Source organism: Zonotrichia leucophrys, chromosome 1, assembly GCF_028769735.1.
Source record: "Zonotrichia leucophrys gambelii isolate GWCS_2022_RI chromosome 1, RI_Zleu_2.0, whole genome shotgun sequence".
In the NCBI taxonomy this organism is placed as follows: Eukaryota; Metazoa; Chordata; class Aves; order Passeriformes; family Passerellidae; genus Zonotrichia; species Zonotrichia leucophrys.
In genome coordinates this window covers 75,777,988-75,798,741 of record NC_088169.1, presented here as the reverse complement: position 1 = coordinate 75,798,741, position 20,754 = coordinate 75,777,988, and the positions used below count along the sequence as shown (strand labels likewise).

At 40.0% G+C, this 20,754-nt stretch overlaps 1 protein-coding gene across 4 annotated transcripts in view; it reads right to left on the bottom strand.

The window, feature by feature from the left end:
- Positions 1–20,754, bottom strand: part of PDGFD (platelet derived growth factor D) — a 142,194-nt gene that overhangs the window by 57,069 nt on the left and 64,371 nt on the right. For 2 of the 4 annotated variants that reach the window (XM_064718434.1, XM_064718446.1), the window contains exon 2: positions 2,465–2,651. In XM_064718434.1, coding sequence (XP_064574504.1) covers positions 2,465–2,651 — 187 coding nt within the window. Of the gene's footprint in view, positions 1–2,464; positions 2,670–20,754 lie in introns of all 4 variants that reach the window. The other 2 variants (XM_064718427.1, XM_064718438.1) reach the window with 1 other exon arrangement.

The following is a 20,754-nucleotide window of genomic DNA, read 5'->3' as shown; positions in this document are numbered from 1 at the left end:
TGGCGGCGATGGATGTGGTACCCAGCAGAGCTCCCAAGGATCCACCCTGGCCCCCTGGGAAACATGGAATTGTGAATGCCTATTCCAACACAAGGGGTTGTGGTGCTCAGCAGGAGATAACCTTGTAAGCTTTGGTGAAAGCTGTCCTGACTGGTCTCCCCATTTTTGGAGGCCAGAAGCCAGATTAAGCAGAAAAAAACAGAGAAAATCCACGGACTTTCAAGGATTATATCTGCTTTCCACAGCAGAGGCTTTGCTGCAACGATCATGGAAGTAGATGTATTCTCAGTTGCTTCTGTGCATCCAAGGAGCCTCAGAGGCTGGGTAATTTAATTGCTTTTCAGAATCATTTCTTATCAAGTGCCTGTGGAAATGCTAACAGCACTTCCTGAACATTCTGTAAGACCTTGAATATTTCCTCTCCTTCTTCAGAAGCTCTGAAGAAATATAGCTCTGCTAAAATATACCTTTTCATTCCTCAGCCTGAATGAATTTCAATCAGGTCAGTCTTAACAGTATGCAAATTACAATAATTAGCATTAATAAAAAATTGAAAGAAAACACTAGGAAGTTTGTGGAGAAAAAAGCTTAAGGTCAAAAGCAAACAGAAAAGCAAGGTAAGGTGCAGAGGTCCTGAATGACTTGTCCAGTATGCCTTCAAGCACATGCTTAGCTCTCGCCATTCATTTCAATTAAAACAGCCCTGGCTGTCTCTCTAAAGCAGCACTGCAGGGATTGTCAGGGACTGAAGCTGCAGAAGGGATTGAGTTTTGAAAAATATATTGAGCATTAGCAAAACATCCAACTGCATACAGTATTTAAAAGACTTAAAGCCATCACAGTCTGTCTGACAAAAAAATTCCTCACTCTGGAAGTAATACTACCCAAACAAAGGTCTTCCAGAAACTCTAGGGTAAGTTTTACTGCAGAAAAGGATGTGATATTTCTCCAGCACTATGGATGATGGAAGGTCTTTGCTTTTCTCTGCGTTCTAAATTAGCTGCTCTGGAAAAAGCAAGCAGACTGTCTTCCAAGATGCTCTCCAAGCACATAATGCCAGTAACAGCTTGACTTTCCCTCACTGTGCCACCACCTTTGATGACTTTTGACAGACAATACTTCATTTTTTTTTCTGCAGTAAATTAGCCCTCTGTTTCAAAGTTGCAATGCTTTAAGGTCAGCCACAGTTTATCCACTATGTAAATATTAACAGGCTGCTTCTGTGTGCATTAGGCTCTGAATCTGGGAAAGCGTTTGGGGTACTGGGAGGTTACTGTTGTTACTGACTCTGCTGCTGATCTTGGACCAACATCACCAAAGCAGACCTGCCAAGGAGCAGGGAAGGAGAGCCAATTTTAGGCTGCATTCTTTTATTGCTACATGGAAAACAAACCTACGGGAACGGTTCCCTCTATCAGTAATGCAGAAAATTTAACAAAGAAAAATAAGGAAAAAAAATCAATCCTGTAAAATGCCTGCAGAGATGCCAAGCCCTACAAACACAAATTAATTGACAAAGATAAGATAAGAAGAGGCTGGGTGTGCAGAAACACTAACAACCAAGTTCTGTGCATAGATAAGGTGTAAGTAACAACACGATCATGCAGAGTTGGAGGCTGAGACTTGAGCATTTCAAGTAAGCAGCATTACAGCAATCTGCCTTTTGGAGGGCATGGGAATCCTGAGCCTTTTTTCTCCCACAGAAAAGAAAGCTGGATAAAAGAAATATAAACACATGGATTTATACTGTTTTAGTGAATGCTGGCAAGATTCACCTCTGTACTTTACTAATGGAAAACAGTTTATCCACCTAGGTTAATCAACCAGATCAGCTGAGCTTAAGGTCACTTCTGCTTAAAAGGGGAACCAAAGCAACCGGGATATGGTAGGGCAGGCTTTAACAGATTTACAGACACATCAGCATGCATGCACCGATATTTCTGGACCTACATTTGAAATTTTTAAAAGGAATTGTACCAGTGAAGAGTAAAAATAAAGATAAGCAAGTAATTTGAACATAATTCTATTTTTCAATACATTTTTATCTGTCCCTCACACCCCAATATAAATGCTTACCTAGTCACTCAAACCTTCTAGAGCCCTTCACCTACTGAAAAAGATGTTTCTTGCCTGGCTGAAATGCGGCAGAGGTGATAGAGGACAAAATCCTATTAAAGTAGCACCTATGTTGTTAGATAGCTGGATTTGAGCATACAAGTACCTTGTGCTTAAAATGTTATAGAAGGACTAAAACCTGACAAAACTGCTTTGGGTCCAGGACAGCTCAGTTTATTTATGAACTCAAAGTCCAATTTTAGCTGGGAGGGCCCGTTAAAGGTCTGTCCTCCTTGCAAGGACTTCCTAGACCCATCCAGAGCTGCCCTGATTTTGCTTTGCAGTCCATGCCAGTGAGCTCAAAGGTGGTCCTTAGGAAGTGCTTTTCAAACTTTCACTTGGCACTCACCTGCAGATCTCATTTTCGGGTTCCTCCAGCCCAAACTGATTATCAAAAGCCAGCTGGATCCTGGTGCTCTCTGGGGAGTGGAGGCGCCACGTGAGCAGGAGGTTCCTGGGGTAGCTGCTGGGGAAGCGAGGACTGTGGATGCAGCCGTTCCCTGCCACGCTGATGGTCTCCTCCTTTCGGTACAAGTCTGTGAGGTGATTGCTCTCTGTTAGTAGTCACAACTTGTAGAAATTAGTATGTTGTTCCAGTTACAGGAAGGCAAAAAACACAACAGTTTATAACACAGCACAATTATTATTAGCATTTCAAGTCTATAAAATGTTGGGTCTAGGAGCAGTTATTATTAAATGGGAAGTACACTGTATTTTCTCTTTATTCAATCCCCTATTAAACAGTAAGAACAACAGAACTCAAGTATATAGACTCTTTATTTTACAAGAAATGTACAATTATCTTTTTACATTTATATTGATTATGTAAGTTCATTCTCACCACTTTGGTTTTAAAACAGAATTAAACTTTAATAAAAGCTTGAGAACAATGAAGGAAGAAAGACTGAAATGAAAAATGTAAATAGTCCTGCTTCCCAAATTTTGTGCTCTAGGGAGCAATTGCCCTCTGCAAAAAAAAGCAGCAATGAAGGACTGCAGAAAAGTATGTGTGAATTTATATTTATTTACTTTGCTTAAGTATTTCCTTCCAGAAACATGTATGATTTTAAAATCGTGTTTTTATTTATATGGTTTGAACCATTTTCTGCCTATGGTCTGTTTACTCAAACAGCTACTCCATGCTTATACCAATGTAAATGAGGCCAGATCCTACCCCATCAACCATCTTACTCAGTAACTTCAAGACAAATAGCCAAGTCTTCACCTAATTAAAATTCCACAATTTTTGCCTGAACAAATATTCAATTGTTCCTAAAGTTTACTTTTACCAAGGTAAATCCTCTGCTGCTGTAAATCCATGGCTCCAAGGATTACAGGAACTGTGTCAAGACCCAGATCTCTAAAAGCCAAAATGTTTTCTCGGTTGCACGACGCATTTGCACTGCCCAGCTGTTTCTGATACTGGAATTTGGGTCATTTTGCATCAAAGAACTGCAAACAACCATTCTTCTGTGCATTGACAACTTTAGTACGGGGAAATTTTGAGGATCAGAAGGCTCCAAGGCAACATTCAGATGGCAGCAGGTTTCAGTTCCCAGGCAAGACATGCACCCCTGAGCCTCCACCTGTGGGACAGCTACCCATGGTCCTTCCCCACATGATGTATGGGGATCTACATTAATTTGGACACTTGTTTTCATGTAAACACCCAGACTATAGTGTCTTTATCTTAAACGGAACACCATTGCACACTGCTGAATGCCACATCAACCTCCAGTTCCACTGCAAGCAATAGAAATAGAAAACTGGTTCCTTCTCCTGAATCTGGCTACTGAGGAACAACACATGGGGGAAAGTATCTCCACCAGGCCACTCTGTGAATGCTGGAAATACAAAACCGAAGCAACCAGCCGCAGTCATCTGTCACACACACTAATCTAAGTCTTCACTTTTAAAATAAAATCTAATGTGTGACTGAATTTTTCTAAGTTCTTTATATAAAATAAATGTACTTGTTTTATAAATGCTCATTGAAATGAAGAATCCAGACAAACAGTACAAACTTCTTGATTAGTACATCTATTTTTTAGGTTGCTTTTCACTGGCTCCTGGCTGTAAATACCTCCCTGCATGCAGCTGTAAACAAAGCACGGTTGTCTAACCATTCATTGTACTCTTCTGACAGCACAGTAATTCTAGCTTCCAAACAGCCTGAAACTCAGAAGAAAAAAGTCTATGTTTCTTATAAAACTATGCCCATAGACCTAACTGTGATATCTTTCTAAGATGCTTTCACAATCTAAGCCACCCTTTCAAAGCAAACACAGCCCAAGTTCAAAAAGTGCAGAACTAGTCAGTTTTGTTTCATTCTGCTTTAACCAAACAATTTGCTTTGGAAAAGTGCCAATTTGGTAAAAATAAAGACCACCCACCTATTAGTTTTGTTGCGATTTTCATCAGGGACATCTATGCTGAAGTCTGTTTTGTATTTGCTTTTACTCTAAAAAAAGGACAAAAAAGACATCTGTGGGGCTTTTTTCCCCTGATCTGGAATGAAACAAAATGTCCAGCCAACACTACTGAGCTCTTACTGAAATCCTGAGGACCTCTGAACTCTAAAAACACCCAGTACGCTAAGAGGACACTATTTCACAGGACTTTATCCAAAACGTCCAAGAAAAGGGATAAAAATAAACCAGATTTGATGATAACAAATCTAGTGAAAAACAACCATTCCCTAAGTTGGAACAAAAGTTACTGCAGTAAAACATGGCAAAACTCATCCTGTGCCTGAGAGTCCATTACTCTTCTTTCTTAAACAGCAAACTACTGTCATTTTCCCTCTGTCACCATGCACTTCACTGCGTGGTTCAATCTGGTTCATGATTCTGAGGGAAAGGTTCCCTTTTCCTGGGCATTCCTAGCACAGGCTTTACTCTCGTGTTGTCAGCTGCTGAAATTAAGAGTTCTGGGGACAGTATCTCTGAAATGTGCTCATACATATACCCCCAAACAAAACATCTGTGCACACAGCACACCAACTGAGAATGAGCACTATTTTCTCTCTTGTTCATCAAGAAGAGGGTCTGTCACAGCTTTTCATTTAAATTAAACTCTGAATCGTGCAGACTGCAGTGCCCTGCCTGCAAGGCAGTCACACCTGACCAAGACCAGTGCTGAAATGTCACGGCTGGCACAGCTCTGCAGCATCCAAGTTGTACAGGTACATGAAGCAATAGAGCAGCACGTGTTATGAAGCTTACAAATCAAAGCACAGTGACTTGTTATTTCCACCATGGTAAACGCGGCAATTATAAAGTCATTGTAGAGGAAAGGCTGGAGAGAAGCATGGGGAGAAAATTCTCACTGTAGTAAAATAAGGGATATTCAAATATTCCACTCTGAGGAAAAGCCCTCTCCGTAATGGAATAAAATATGTTTTATACGAATGGCCATAAATACTGTTTTTTATTGCACATGGGATGAAATCTAAAGCTATTCAGAGCCCTCATGTGATGCTGGAGCAGACTCTTCAGGAGCTCTGAAACAGCCTGATTCCCTCTCACCCTCCTCACCATGCACTAAATTACAACCTGAAGTGGTGTAGCCAGCACTGTAATCAAACACCACAGAATTTTCTAAGGTGATTTTCATTAGGATTTCACAGATAGAACACAGTCAACACAGAGTTGCTCTCAGGAGGTTGGCTCCTCATGAATCATCAAGCATCTGGGAAACAGCTTGAGGAGATGTTGATGAGCAACTCTCGTACCTTTTGTATCAACAAAGCCATGAGACTAAAATAAGACCTTTCCAGGCAGGCAAGTATTGTCCTCATCAGATACACTGGGGAAGCTCATGGAAATCACACATTCACCAAGGGAAAAGTTGGGATAAAACCCACTTAATAAAAGGCATAGGCAAAGGAAAAGACAGTGTGTCTTTCAAGGCACTGAACTGTCCCATGCTGTAACACAACACAATGCAGCACTACACCCTGTCCTGGATGTCACATTCTAACTGTATTCCATAATGCTTTATGGGAGTAAATAAAACACGACAGCGCATAATGCACTGCCTGTCACATTTACTAAAAAGCATACAAAATCATTTCACAATGAATAAAAGCAGGTGCTAAGTCACAAGGCAAAAGGCCATTTAGGTCATAAACAGAAGGAGGATATTCTAGATGGCAGAAGCCACAAACACATCCTTGCACTGGGGGAGAAAAACTCTCTCATAAGGAAGATGAATAGGAAGGAATCTGGAAGACATCCTTTTCAGTGAGGCAATTCCCTGTAGAGAGTCTGAGCTGATTGTGAAGCAGCTTGCTCTATATTTTATTAATCTGAACTAATCTCTCCCTTTTTTTCCCCTCTTAATTCTTTCGCAACCACAAATTTTAAACATAATGGCATACATGATAGTCCAGCTGTCCAAATTAGAGGAGCTCCCATTTAAATGCTCAAGGCAACTGCATTTTCCAAAGTGTTTGCCTTCCTACCCTGCAAGGAGTGCAGCTGGGTGTCAGAGAGGGAACTGGGATGTACAGTTTAATACTCAGGAAAGTGTGCTTGTCTCAAGATAGGCCTCACCATGCATGCCCAGTGCATCCAATGCTTCCCATTCCCAGTGAGGCCATGCTGCAGGAGCAGCAAGAATCAGAAAGACTAATTTCATTCCGTGTTTTCTCTGGATGCCTCCACTTCCTTGTGACCTTTAGCAACACATCAACACTTCCCTCTTAAAGCTACTCCTCCTAGTCATGACATGCCTATTACTATAGACAGAAGTCCGCTTTTATCATCATCATCATTCAACAGGCAATGAAGTCCTTCACTAAAAAAATGGTAATAATAATTTAAAAAATCCCAACCAACCTAAAAGGCAATTTCTAACTGATAATAGCTAATCTGACATCTTTCTGTGATATATCTAGCAAGAAGAGTGTGTAAGTGTCAATTCCTTCAGAAAGAAGAAGAGCTGAGAAAATGACCTTGTCTAGGGACCTAACCAACAATATGGAATACTTAGCTCCACCCTTCTAAGGTTTCTGAATTTCAACACTTCCCACATTTCCTAAGGTGTTGTTTTGTTTCTAACTTTGCTTCTGTCTTTCTTCCTCTTGGGAAAGTTGGCTAACCAACTTTGATACAGCAGTAAAGGCTGAAAAAATACCATATTCTGAATGTATTATGACAAGAAATACGCCCTCTGAAATGTCATGGAGTGCAACCTCATGAGCTCATCCCTCTGGTACAGCTGAGGAGAGAGTTTCTGAGAACCGTGGTGAAGTTCATTTTATTACTTATGAAAGTATTTGTTATTTCAGGACAGGACCTTGGGATTTTGCACGTGGGGGTTTTCCAGATATAACTCTCCTCCCCCACTGCTGTTGTCTTAAAAAAAAATAAATAAATACAGCAGTCAGTGGTTTGCCACCAGTTTTTAAACAAATGAGATAACCTTCAGGGAGAATAATAGCTCTTCAGCTCTTCCAGTTGAAAATTAGCCTGATCTACATAGCTGAATCTACAGAGAAAGAACAGTAAACCACTTTTGAATCCAGACCACAAATCAGCTCATCTCAGGGACAGGAATGTCAAGCGAGTTGTATTTATGGTAGCCTGTTTAGGCAGTCACTGGCTTTTTTTTACTCCCCACTCTCCTGCAATAAGCAGAAACTTTGTTATCCATAAGGTTCAATGTAAATCAAATGAAAAGATGACACGGTTCATTGTAAAAATAGTGTATTCCATAGCTGGTCACAACTTGTTGGGAAGATGTAAAACTGTAAGATCATTTTCCTTGTTAAAAAAGAGGGGTTTTTGGATTTGTTCTTTTATTTTTTGTGAGTTTGTTTGTTTGTTTAAATGGATATAAACGATAAACTGAATCCTAGACAGTGAACACAACATCACACTTCTGCTTTCTAATGCAGAATATAATCCTATATGGTAGTACCAGTCCTAGACATCTCTGTCCTTTTAATGACAGAGGCCAAACTCATGCAAGTCAGCTCTGCTCCCATCACTATTCACCAGCAGTTCTCCAAGAAGGCAAACCAAAGGAGGGAAAGGATTGGGATGCTCAGTGATAAAACAGGTATGGCACACTCCCAGCCAGCTAAAAGATACGAATTGTCTCTTATAAAGGCATTAAACTGAGAAACAGCCAATCCGGTATAAGGATGTGTATGTCGGAGTACATTAAGGCAGTGGATCCATCCAAAACATCACTTCAAGTTGCTTTCAGCTTTATACAACTTCAATAGCCCCATTTATTTCAAGAACACAACAAACCCATAGTTAAGCTCATACTTAAGGAGTTTGCTGGATCAAGACCCAAAAAAAGAGAACAGCATTTTAACACCACCTAACATCTTACTTACCACCCAGTAAATGAGCAATTAAAAAGTGAAACTAAATCCCATGGGAGCTGATGAAAGACTATCAACTTGGCTGGTTTGCCACTGGAGTTCAAAAAAGAAGCTCCAGGTACCTGCTCTTTCTCTTATTAACAGGCCTCCTCTTTTTATCAGGAGCATGAAAGGTACTCCAAGCAACATCACAGTTCAAATCTAAAGCACAACCTGTTCTGTCACAGAGGTAATATCAAAAGATGCTCTGTGCATGTTCAGCTAAATTCAGACCTCACATGTAATCTGCTCACTCCAAGTCCCTGAGCTGTGTGCAGATCTTTGCTAGAAGAATATATCCATAGAGGATTTATAAAAGAAACAAAATTGAGCTTTAGTTGAAAGAAACAGGATTAGTCAGGGCACAACACCAGTACAGAAGGTATCAAAGAATGAAAACACTCCAGACATCTAAAATTCAATTCAGAGCTATCATCCATTTGGTAACAGAAGGGTTAGTAGTCTGCCTGTGGTTCTGTGCAGAGCAACCCCACTAGTCTTGGTGGTACACAGTCTGTGGTTGAACATGACCTCAGCAAAGACCACTTATGAGAATAGTAAATCAGCAATTGATAAGGAAGTCCAGGCACATAATTCAAAGAGACAGCCTTCCTCTATGCTTCTCACTGTAATTAGCATAGTTTTACTTGCATTTACCAATATTATTTTCCCTGTGAAATGGTCACCACCATTGCATTTTGCATACAGAACTGAAAAAATAGTCCTGAAATGAAGAACAGACAGGACTGCATTTTGGTGGGGTGAAGGCTCTCCTTTTGTCTGCTGCAGTGGAGGCCTTGCCAGACTTCCACAGATGAATGCTGAGAAAACAACTCCTTAATTATGTTTGCAAAGATACCAAACTCAGAGCAGTTTGCTTTTAGCAGTGACTTGTATTACTTGCTTTTATTTGACTTCTTGATAGAGATTTTCTTCTACACAAAAGAACACCCTGAATGTGTTATAGTAAAGCAAAAGTGTCTTTAGAAAAGTAACATATGTTAGGCAAACATATAAAACATTTTGTTAACTGCTAGCCCTTTCATGATGGGTGGTAGTGTTGCAATGCCTCTGCTGGACTCATAAACCAACAGCAAACTGAAGGTTTGTATATTTATATATTTTTTTCCTTGGGATTTCTTAAGTATGAAAGAAGACAATGTGTGTATCAAGAATGTGTAGCTCTAATAATGTGCAGTAAGACTAATGCATATATCCTCATGATTGTGAGCATAAAAACACATAAAACCCTGAGAAACAGTGAGAAAAAAATACAGAAGGAAATGGTTCTCCTGGTGCTGCAAAGAGCTTAAGGGAAACATGATAACTAAAGCAGATGTTTGCAGTGAGTGCCAACATCTTTCCAAGAAGGCTGGTACATAAAACTCGTGTAGTGCCTTGGAGAAGATGGTGCCATTAGAGACACAATTGCTATTAAACACGAATACCAACAATGGACATTGGTTCATAACGTTTTGCAAAGAAACAGCAAACTGTGAACTTAGACACTCTGAATTTTCCTGTTTAGGCAGTGGCTTCAAGAAACTAGACCTTTATGGGAAGCTTCCTTCTCCTGAAAATATATATTCATGTATATACAAAAATATATTCCTTTTCCATTTTCCCTTCATTATTTTCCAGTTTTTTACAACCACACAAAGACTTTTTGCCTCGTAAATCTGGCATAGCTCAAGTCTTAAAAGAGAATTTGTTTTAAAATACTGTTTTAGAAACTGTTTCAGTCAAGCACTTCTATGTCTGAACAAGACATGGAATTTTTTTACAGAAAAAAAAATGCTGATAGAAGGAATAAGAAAATCCAATCAAAAGGGGAAAGTCTTCTCATGTTGAACATATTGTAGCAGATAGATAGGCAATTACAGAGTGGAGGTCACATGTTGGGACATTAGGCAGTAGAAGGAGATCTGTTCCATAAGACAAATCAAGGCAATTTTCTCTTGTGATGTGATGTTTCCTTACCCTCCATGTCAGCACTGAAGATCTAAAATCTCTGAAAGGGAGTGAAAGGTCACTTCTTACAATAGAAAGTCTGGCAAAAGAATTCTAACAGACAACCTTTCCTTGGACTCCATTTGCCATGGGCATGTTTATTTGTCTCTTAGAGTCCACACACCAACCAACTGCACAAAGATAAAAGCTTGTGGGGATACTTCAGTCCCTTTAAGGCAGGTGCACTAAATACCTAATACCATAAAGTTACCTTAATCTTTTTTCTAAAAAGGCAGATCTCAATTCATTAAAGTATGATTGTTAGTAGTCTGTTCCTTTTTGTAGAGTAGCCTAACAGCTAAAAAATGAACTCCATTCTCAAAATCAGGAGACAGCTTAATCTCCTCCAAGGAAACAGAAGCCTGTGTTGCAATTCTTCTAATTACTCAAGAAAATTCAGACTACTTCTGTCTCCTCTCAAGGGACAGATAGGTTCTGGATATTGCTTCAAAGATGGCTTGTCCATTTTCCAAGGAATGGATAGAGGTAAAATCCAGGAAAAATTCTTGGTGCAAGGAATAGGACTCCAGATTAAGCCAAAAAATTAAAGGCCCAGCAGCTTTTCTACTTTCTACTCCAAGGCACTCTGTCAGTCACTGACAGTTCAGACCAGAGCAGAGCACACCACAGCCTCTTTTTGCCCCCATGTCTCAGTTTTCCTCTGTTGAAAACCACAGCACTGGTGCAAGGAAAGCAGAAGACATTGAGAGCTTTTCCTGGAATGAAGGCAGAACACGAGCAGGGCCACCGGCACGGCTTTACATCATTTAGATAAAACCCATGTTGAGAAACAAAATTCCCAGTCCGGAAAGTAAATTAACTCATGCATTCTGAAAGTACTGAGAACTTGAAGTGCGGGGGATCTTTCCTGTAAGTGCTTAGGATTTTCTCTGGAGGTCTGGCATCAGAATGCTGCAGAGCTGTCATGTGGATAGATACTGCAATTCAACGAAGTTTCCAGGCACATAAAATTCTTGGCTATGGCTTTCTTTTATTGTTATGATCTTGCACCGAAGGATCATCTAGACATTTCTTTAGTCCTTCACCTAGGAACAAAACTACACATGGTTGGAGTGCAGGAGAGCTCATTCACTGCCAATATTTAGGACCAGTGGCTGGGAAGATGATACTGGTGTGTATCAGCATAGCCCACTGGCTCAGGAGCTGCTGTACCACGGGCAGCAATCATCTATCATACCAGTACAGACACATCCTGACCACCATAAGCCAAAACTAAAACTGGAAAAAGAGCTATCTCCAAAGGTTTGATTTACACACCTCAGCTTCCCAAGCCCTTTCTGGAAAAACAGCTGTTTGGCTCATTACCAAGAGGAAGTTATTGGAAACATTCATTCTAGGCTGTATGGGGGGATGTTGATGGAAAAAAAGGAAGAGCCTACTTACTCTTAAGTTGCTTAAGTTAGAGGCACAACAGATTCTATGTGAGCAGATGAAAGCACACTGAAACCTGTGTGGAGGCAATGATAACTAGAACTTTGCTAAGACTCCACGGGGAGCAGACATTATGTATCTTTATGCTCTGAGCAGGGCTGAGTATACCATTGGCAAATCAGGATGTAATTAAATAATCCTTCACTTTCATAGACCTTCAATGAACTCTCACTTTTAAATGGAAAGCTGGAGTCCCCTGAGCAGTTGCACTGGAGACAAAGCCAAACTTCAAAGTCATCTTTGACTGTGGATTCAGTGAAATGTTTGACTAAAAGAAGAATGCAGCAGTTACAATGAAAAATTCAGCCAGCTTTGGGTACAGATCTCACCAGCAGGAACACAAAGGGACACATTTCACTCCTCCAGCTTTCAGAAGACACATGAGATGACTCAAGGGTAACCAGCAGACACAACCAGCACCCCTTCACATTAAAGCTTCCAGAGAGACACGGTGAACCAACCAAACCCAGTTTGCCCCCACCTAGCTGAAAGCATAATACAGAGGAAAAATGCCTGTAGATATCACGGCAGAGGGTTTAAGGGAGCAATCTCAGGTTCTGCTTCACACTTCCTGATGTAGATTGCATAGCAAAAAAGGAGAAATGCACATAGTGGTGGTACGCACGTGTCTGCACAGCAGGTAGGACTTGGATGCTTGGCTGAGGCATGACCAGAATAGGTCCCTGAGAGGCTGTGAAACCCAAGAGATCAACACCAAGCCACCAAGGCCTGCAGCCTGCAGGTGAGAAAGACTAACCTCCATCTGTTTTAGAAGGGGAGGTCAAAGGGGACTATTTTACTCCTGTGTCACCCTAGTTTTGTGCTGATAGTGATGCTGCACATCTGGGTGAACACCATGTGCTGAGGTCCTGTCCGTTCAGAGGGCACAGCTGCGTGCTGACTGTTAAACACAGCTCCGAGCAGCTGTTTGGCAAAGAACAGCCAGATAAGAGGCTTATGTAAGGGAGATAAAAAGGGTGAGAAAGTCCAGTAAATACAGTACTCTCACATCATTTCATTAACACTCTGTATCAGAGCTATTGAAGGGAGACAGGGACATATTTCACCATTTCCTGCAAAAACTGTTTTCCACACTATTGCATGAAATGCATAAGGATACCTTGGCACTCTCTGGACTACCCAATCAAATGGCTTCTACTCAACTGGCTTTGCATATTTTTTTGGCATCTAGAATTACAGTCCAGTAAGACAAAAAAAAACCACATCTCTACTTGTAACAGCAATGGAATATACTATGTGAGAAAAATGTTTTCGTTCATGTGTTTGACACAAGAAAGAAAAAAAAATAATTTTGGAATAACAAATATGAAAGCTGGATTAATGACAAATTTGGTGTCAAAACCATGTTTTTCTGATATCTATTTATTGGCAAGAATTCCAGAGACCACTCTTTTTCTTGTTTGAACTTCCAACCTGTTTCATTTATTCGTCCTTAGTTTATCTCAGTCTTTTCTATGGAAGTCATGGAAGAAAAGTCCATCAAAGGATGAAAATTTAAACCTTTCTTGATTTAGAGACTTCAGAAGTCCTACTTTACAGCAGACACTCTAGATAACATAGCAGCAACCATTTTTGGATTCCCTGGGGTGAAATGTTCTGGGTCTTTTTATAGTTTAGACTGTAAATAAGAAAATAACACAAGTATGACCTTAAATAACATCTAGTATAACCTATAATTAAGTAACTGGCAACTCTGGTAAATGACAGCTTCATTGCATGTTACTAAAATCAGGTTTGAGAAGTTTAAGTATTGAGTACTACTGTCCTATCATTTGCCGGCCTATGTACTGATTTACTTTACAGTGGTTCATTTTTTGCATTTTCAAGGTGCTTCCCATCTCACAACAGCTCCATCTTTCTTAGACCTTCATTTCTCTTTTGCTACTAAAACAAAGTTCCCACCTGGCAAACCTCATGAGCTGTTACAGACGCTGATACACTGCATGACTGGCCATTTCTGCTCTCTGCTCACAGCAGCACTGGGCAGCTGCAAGGACCAGTGAGATGCTGGACTTGGCTGCAGCAGTAGGGGAGGGGAGCAGACACCAGCTAAGGGAGGCTCCAAGAGCACTGGTGGAATCACAGCAAGCCATTTCATGCCACCTCCTTCCCACACAGCAGATTTGCCAGCCCAGTCTTTGCCCTTTCATTGCCCAAAACGAGGGGCAGTGTTTCAGAGCCATCACCCTCACTGCACTCCGCAGGGGCATCACAGGCTATGGACACGATGGAGTATGCAATGGCACAGGCTGCCCACATCCCTGCACTTCTCTCAATTACAGGTCCGTAGGAGCTTTTTAAGCCCACACTGACATATGCAAACACTACCATGATTTGTGCAGCACATATTTGCCAAAGAGAAGGCAATCTTCCCTCTCTCTCTCTCTTTTTCTCTCTCTCTCTCTCTCCTTCCCTCCCTCCCTGCCCAGGAGCAGCACGGGTCAGTCCTGACATGCAGAAGGTGGTGGCATTCCCCAAAAAGCATCCAGAGACCCTAAAAGCGCAGCAGAACCCCAGGTTCCCACCAGCTGAGGGTTTGTCTGCTACAGCTGCAAGGCAAAGGCTGAGAGTCTTCCCTGATTCATTCTCTTTAATTAAGGGACTGGTGGTCCCCAACCTACCAATTCAAGTCTAGCCACATACACAGTTGCTTGGTTATTTCATACATAAAGCTTTAAATAAAATGCCTTTCTTTTTTCTTCCTACTTTTTAATGGATGCAGAGAACCATTCTGTCAAGAACAAAACAAATGCCCCACTAAACCCATCTCAATGGACAATTTGTTTCTCCAATGCAGCCTTTAAGTAATAAAGAAAGAATAAACATAACATTCTCCTAAGAAATAAAATGAAAACACTCTAAAAAATCCCTTGCTTGTCTGAGACATACTAAGATGTTAATAAGCTCAGCTCAGACATTTACAAAAGAAGCTTGCTCACCAAATCCATTTTCATAGAGCAGTAAGAGAGCCTGGAACCAGACCACCTGCTTGTGTAAATCAGCAGCATCCCTACAGTGATCACAGCTATTTACACCAGCTGAGGATCTGACCAAGGCAGGAGGTGAAAAGGGGAAGATAAAACTTTAATCTGAGCAGGACCAGCAGCAATAAGTGCCCAGTGCTGTGATACACTAAACTCACGAGAAATTGAACTTAATTGGCTCATAGGGAAAATTCAAGGTGTGCCTCTCTGACCTATTAAACCGAATTGAAGAACTTATGCATGTTTTTTTTTATTTGCAGGTTAAGTTGGGGAAGATTCCTAATTATATCAACATGGACTGAGTTGTTTGATTCAAAGGAAAACATTAGCATTTGTTTTTACACAATTATTTTCCAAATTATCTTCTGTACATAAATGTAATAGCTGAATTCAGTAAAATTTTTGATTTTCATTCACTCTTTCCACACCTTTAGTGCTGTTAGAATTTGCTGGGATCAGCAAGTCAGGCACCCTTGAAAGTCTCACCCGCATGCACTGGGGACTCCCACGTGATTCAGGAGAATTTCAGCTCCTCGACCAGTGCAAACCAGTATTGCTCATGTGATCCAAATCGAGCTTTCACCCAGGCAATTGTTCCTATCATGGTTTTTCCTTTCCTGGTCACAAAATTGCCACTACTGCACAGAGCTAAAACACAGATTTTGAAATAAGAATTTGACATTGAAATACACAGTTTACCACTTATAAAAACACTCAGATGCTATACCATTTGTGGATCTTTAAAAACTAATTTCATGTCTGTCACTGATGTAAACACATATATAATCAGGGCCTTATTTCAAAATTCACCTAAAATCTTGTCAATGCCAGATTCATACATATGATACTTAACTTTAGGGATTTTTTTCCTCCCTTTCTTTAACCATCTGAAATATTTCCATATGGCTATAAAAAGACTGCTTTTAAAAAGCAAGTCCAGAAAGAAATGCTAACTAATCATTAAAAGCCTAGGAATCAATTATATATGTGCTGAGTACTTCACATTCTCCAAATACATGTGGCTGTTTTGTCAAGATGCAGAATTATCAGTCTTTATGTACTATAACAATTAATGAAGAAATCCAAGAGCTGAATCCAAGAGCTAAAAATAAAATAAAATTGGAGGAGGTGGTTTCAAAAAAGTCCACTGGCAGCACCATTTTTAAAAAAGAAATATTAACAGAAAAAAAAAAACAAAAAAAAACAACTCAAGCCAACTACAGGTTAAAAAAAAAAAAAGAAAAATTTTAAAAAGCAGGGATTTTTTTTCTTAAATGAGAATTAATAGAATGGATGTAAAGATCAACTTCTTTCTCCCCCAATAAGACAAGAGCTCATAAACTGCACCAACTGTTGTAGAGAAAAAGGTTTGCAGAGAACAGTTTTCTACCAGAACATAACACATGGCTGATTATGGGGAAGCCAGAAGACTGTATCTTCTCTCAGATCCAAAAATTAAGGAGCAGGACACAAAGACGTTCAAGGCAACTGATGCTACTATAAATATCTAAGGTTAGTGAGAGAACATGAAAAAAGTATTTCTCTCTAAATTAAACAGTGGCAGATAAGAGAAGGGAGTTTTCTTGGCTGCTGGAAAAGATATGAGACACGTCAGAGCTATAAATTATTAGCATCATGGTAGCAGCAGAAATATTCTTAACACACAGTTACTTCCTGCAGACTAAGACCAAGGCTCTGATAAGGCAGGTGTTGACAAACAAAATGGGAAAAAGACTGGAGTCCTAGGAGGTCATGTGTTGAAGAGATACCACCAAAGCAATCTAAATTACCTTGGGATTCAGACAAAAACTGCAATTCAGGGAGACTGGACACTGTACTGCTTTATAAGGAGAACCAATACATTTGTCATTACTCATATTATTTGTACTCCAAATTGTGGTTAGATCCAAAAATACCACTTGAGCATCACATTTGTTCTACAATTCTGGCAGAATTGTATTTCTTAACTTCACTGTAAAACTGCCACCTCTCTTAGATATCTGTGAGCATCACATCTTCTGCAGGTCTTTGCTTTCCACCTTCTGTCCCAGCCCACACCCAGGAGATCTCAAAGACGGACTGACTGGACACGAATTACCCCTGATTCTGTGTTTGTACAAGATCATAGTTATTTTCTGGCAGATTACAAAAGCTTTTTATCAGGCATGCCATGGAGCACGCATACTGTGACAGAAGTCAAAATGTTGATAGTGTGAATTTCTGTGCATGCAGAATTATACATTCACAGCCCTTTTTTTGAGAATCTGCATACACAGCTAAGACATTTCTGCATGTATGCCTCTGGTGATTTTTCTTCCCCCTAGATGAGTACATCTATGATTAAATTATAATAGTTTTCTACATAGCATTCTTAATGTTTAGACAGATTGATAGAAGAATATATTTTAATCCCATTACTTGAAAAAGCTCTCTTACTGAAAGTAAACAGTGATTACAGAAACCATAAACATTGCTTCATTCAGAATTAAAGCCACTTCAGCTACTTCTTTCGCAGAAACTATGGAAAGAAGCGAGGCAGACACGGTGCTGTTACTCCACAGAATCTCCTCACAGCACCAATAATTTTTTATGTGTCATCATATTTTAACAGGAAGAAATGCAACCATCAGAATAGGGGGGAATCTCAGAATATTTTACTATCCCGCTCACTTCCATTGCCAGGAATGAGAGAAACTAAGAAGACAGAAACTGAAAAACTCCAACCACAATTGAGTAGCACTTAGTTATGAAAGGCTCCCTTGTTATAATATCCTTTAATCTAGATTCTGTTTGATTATTGCAGAAGACACCCAGTGGCTTTAATACATTTTGAACAAAAAATAGAGACTGGGGGAGAAAAAGCCCCATTTTCTTGCCAAGCAGAATTTGGAGGATAGTATTAACGAATGTTCATGCAGATTCCTTCTTAAAACATGATCTTATTCTTCTTGAAACTGTGCTACTTTCATCAGTAACAGAACTGGGCTCCAATTTCTCATTTATGATGGATTTTGTTTCTGTGCTTCTTTTCTCCTCATCCCTGCTTCATAGCAGGGAAAGATGTAAACCATACAAACAGATGGGATTTTGCTACACTAGTTAACATGTTGATCAATCACATCATCTGCTGTGTGAGCCTTCCATCTCCTCCCTCCCCTCTTTTTGCAATCACACAAAAAACCCCAGCAGACTGCTTGTATATCATTGGTCAGGATGACAGGCAACACAGTTCTCAATCTGCTTTCCCCTTTGAATACAGCGAGGTCTACAGAAGGTTTTCACACCTAACTAAACCACAGATACACAATACTCCGGAAAAAAAGCCCCGCTGGTTCCTGCTGTGCAGTGTACAATGCAGGACAGACGTGCCCACAGCCTCCTGGAAGCCTTCCTCCTGGGCTGGCAGGGGAGCACGCCACATCTGCCTGGGGACACCTCCAGTGACAAGATGTCTCTCCATGACATGGCTGCTGCTCTTAAAATGCATCATGTAGGCAGCAACCTGCAGTCCTCAGGATTCAAGGCGCTTCCTGAGCTAGGCACCATGAGGTTACATAAAACCCTTCTGCAAAAGCTGCCGTGATGACAACTGGCAGGACAGGAAAAGAACTGGAGATGGAGCACAAAAACCAGGTAAGTGCAACAATGACAAGTAAGAGAAGAACATATAAAAAGCAAGTCATATCCACATCCGTTACTAATTATATGCCCATCATTTGCCAGTAGAAAAACACTATGTGGTCTGAGGGTAGAAAAGGAAGTTCGCAAGAAAAATTAACATTTTTAGTTAGACTAATTGAATTGGTTTAAAAAGAAAAAAAGCAGAATGCCTTTGGGCACACAGGATTTTCACTGATCCTCTCTGGTTTTGTGTCCGGGTCCCAATGGCGAGGTTTAGAAGTGGATTTTTAAGATCTCTCTTCTTCTCATGCCAGACTGGGGAGTGCAGGAAGGGCAGACGAAGCACACTCGCCAGACCACTGGGACCAGAGCTTTTCTCCTGGAAGTGAAAACCTTGAGGAAAATGGAGAAGAGCTAAACCACTCGTGACTTAAACAACAGGCTTCCTTACTGCATGCCAGTGAGATGCCAGGGCTGGACTCCATGTTTTAGCAAAACTCGTAAGTAGAATCATACTTTGTTGCAAGAATTTTTAGCAGTAATTAACACACAGAGATTGCAAAGCTCTTCCAGGTGCTGTGATGCTGCTGTTCTCTAAAGATGCTCAGGAAGACATCACACTGCTCCCTGACTTAAAAACTGCTAATAACAGCAGGCTTTAATTCTGAAGTGCATTCAGAGCACATGGGGGAGCAAAATCAATGCTTGGTTAAACAGATCAAGGAAAACAACTCCTTGGGCAAGGTAACCGTGTTTTTCAGTCTCCTATGTGCCCTGTTCAAATGCTACTGAAGTCAATGCAAAAACTCCCCAGGGAATCTGACCGATGAAAAAAACAAAGAAAAAAAATCAAATCCAAATCCAAAACCTTGACCAAAGCACATTTAAAATCCAGTCACAATACACCTCATATTCTCTGAACCCAAGTGTTTTAGTATGAGAATCAGATTAAGGTGTACAGATTAAGGAATCAGATTAAGGTCCCTTCAGTTGGTTCACATATTAGTGAGAGAATTCTGCCAACCATCAAGATTTTAACAGAAATATCACTTCTGTTTAATGTTATCTGAAAGAGCTATAGATTCTAATATTAAAACATCAAAGGAACTGAATGTATCCCAGCAAAACTATTAATCTTTAAAGGCAGAATAAAGCAAATATTTTCAACACAATGAGAGACTGAAGATTTGTCTGTATTATCTTACTATTGTTCAATAATCTGTGTCCATTCAGGGGTTGCAGCACATGCTTAAAATATTGAAGAAAAAGAAACTGCATTCCAGCCGTGGCAACAGTATAGATGCAATCGACTCTTGACTTTGATTCTTTTGAAGGAAAATGGCTGAAAAATGGGGCTGTACTTATGGCAAAAGCAGTGCAAAAGTAGTTAAGAGAAAGACAGGAAGAAAAAATGCTAACGTTTCCCTTTCAAAGTGACATCTGATCTGGAATATAAAGGTTCAATCATTATTTAGAAAGCTGTGTTCTCAACAGACATTTTCCTAAACCTGTAAAGGAGAAACACTCCAGCATTACATCAAAAACTTTTATTTCAACTTTTTAAAAAATTTTTGCGAATAATTTACCAGTAGAAAGTGGTTGCTAAAAACATATATTAATATCAAAATTTCTTTTAAAATCTTCCAAGCCTTTCCTTAAAAAAATACATAGAATACAGGCAAAGAAATTAAAGAGAAGCCGTGGACAAAATTCATAATATCAAAAATTACTGATTTTGCACAAGCATTATGCACCATGTAAGAAGAAGAACTTGCTCCTCTTCAGAATACAATTGTTTTGTGCAATACTCATTCGTTTCTGCAAAAGAAAAAACATGGGCAACACTACTTTGGTCTTCTTCACCACCAAAATGTGAAAATCTTATGCCTACTGTAGTCTTACAAGTATTTGTGACTGGATTCAAATCATTCAGAACATTTTTCTTACAACAATCAGGCTTTCCTGCAACATTTTTAATGACATTTTCTATGTCTAGATATTGCAGTTACATTAGAGGAAGAGACTCAGAACTGACCAGAGACCCAAGATCTGAACCTGATGCACTCTCTCCTGCACTGTTTGCTTCAGGGAAGTCATTACACAATACCAAATTTCCAGAAATAAAAGTCAGCAATTTGGATTAAGTATATTTTTGTGACAATCAGCAAGCTT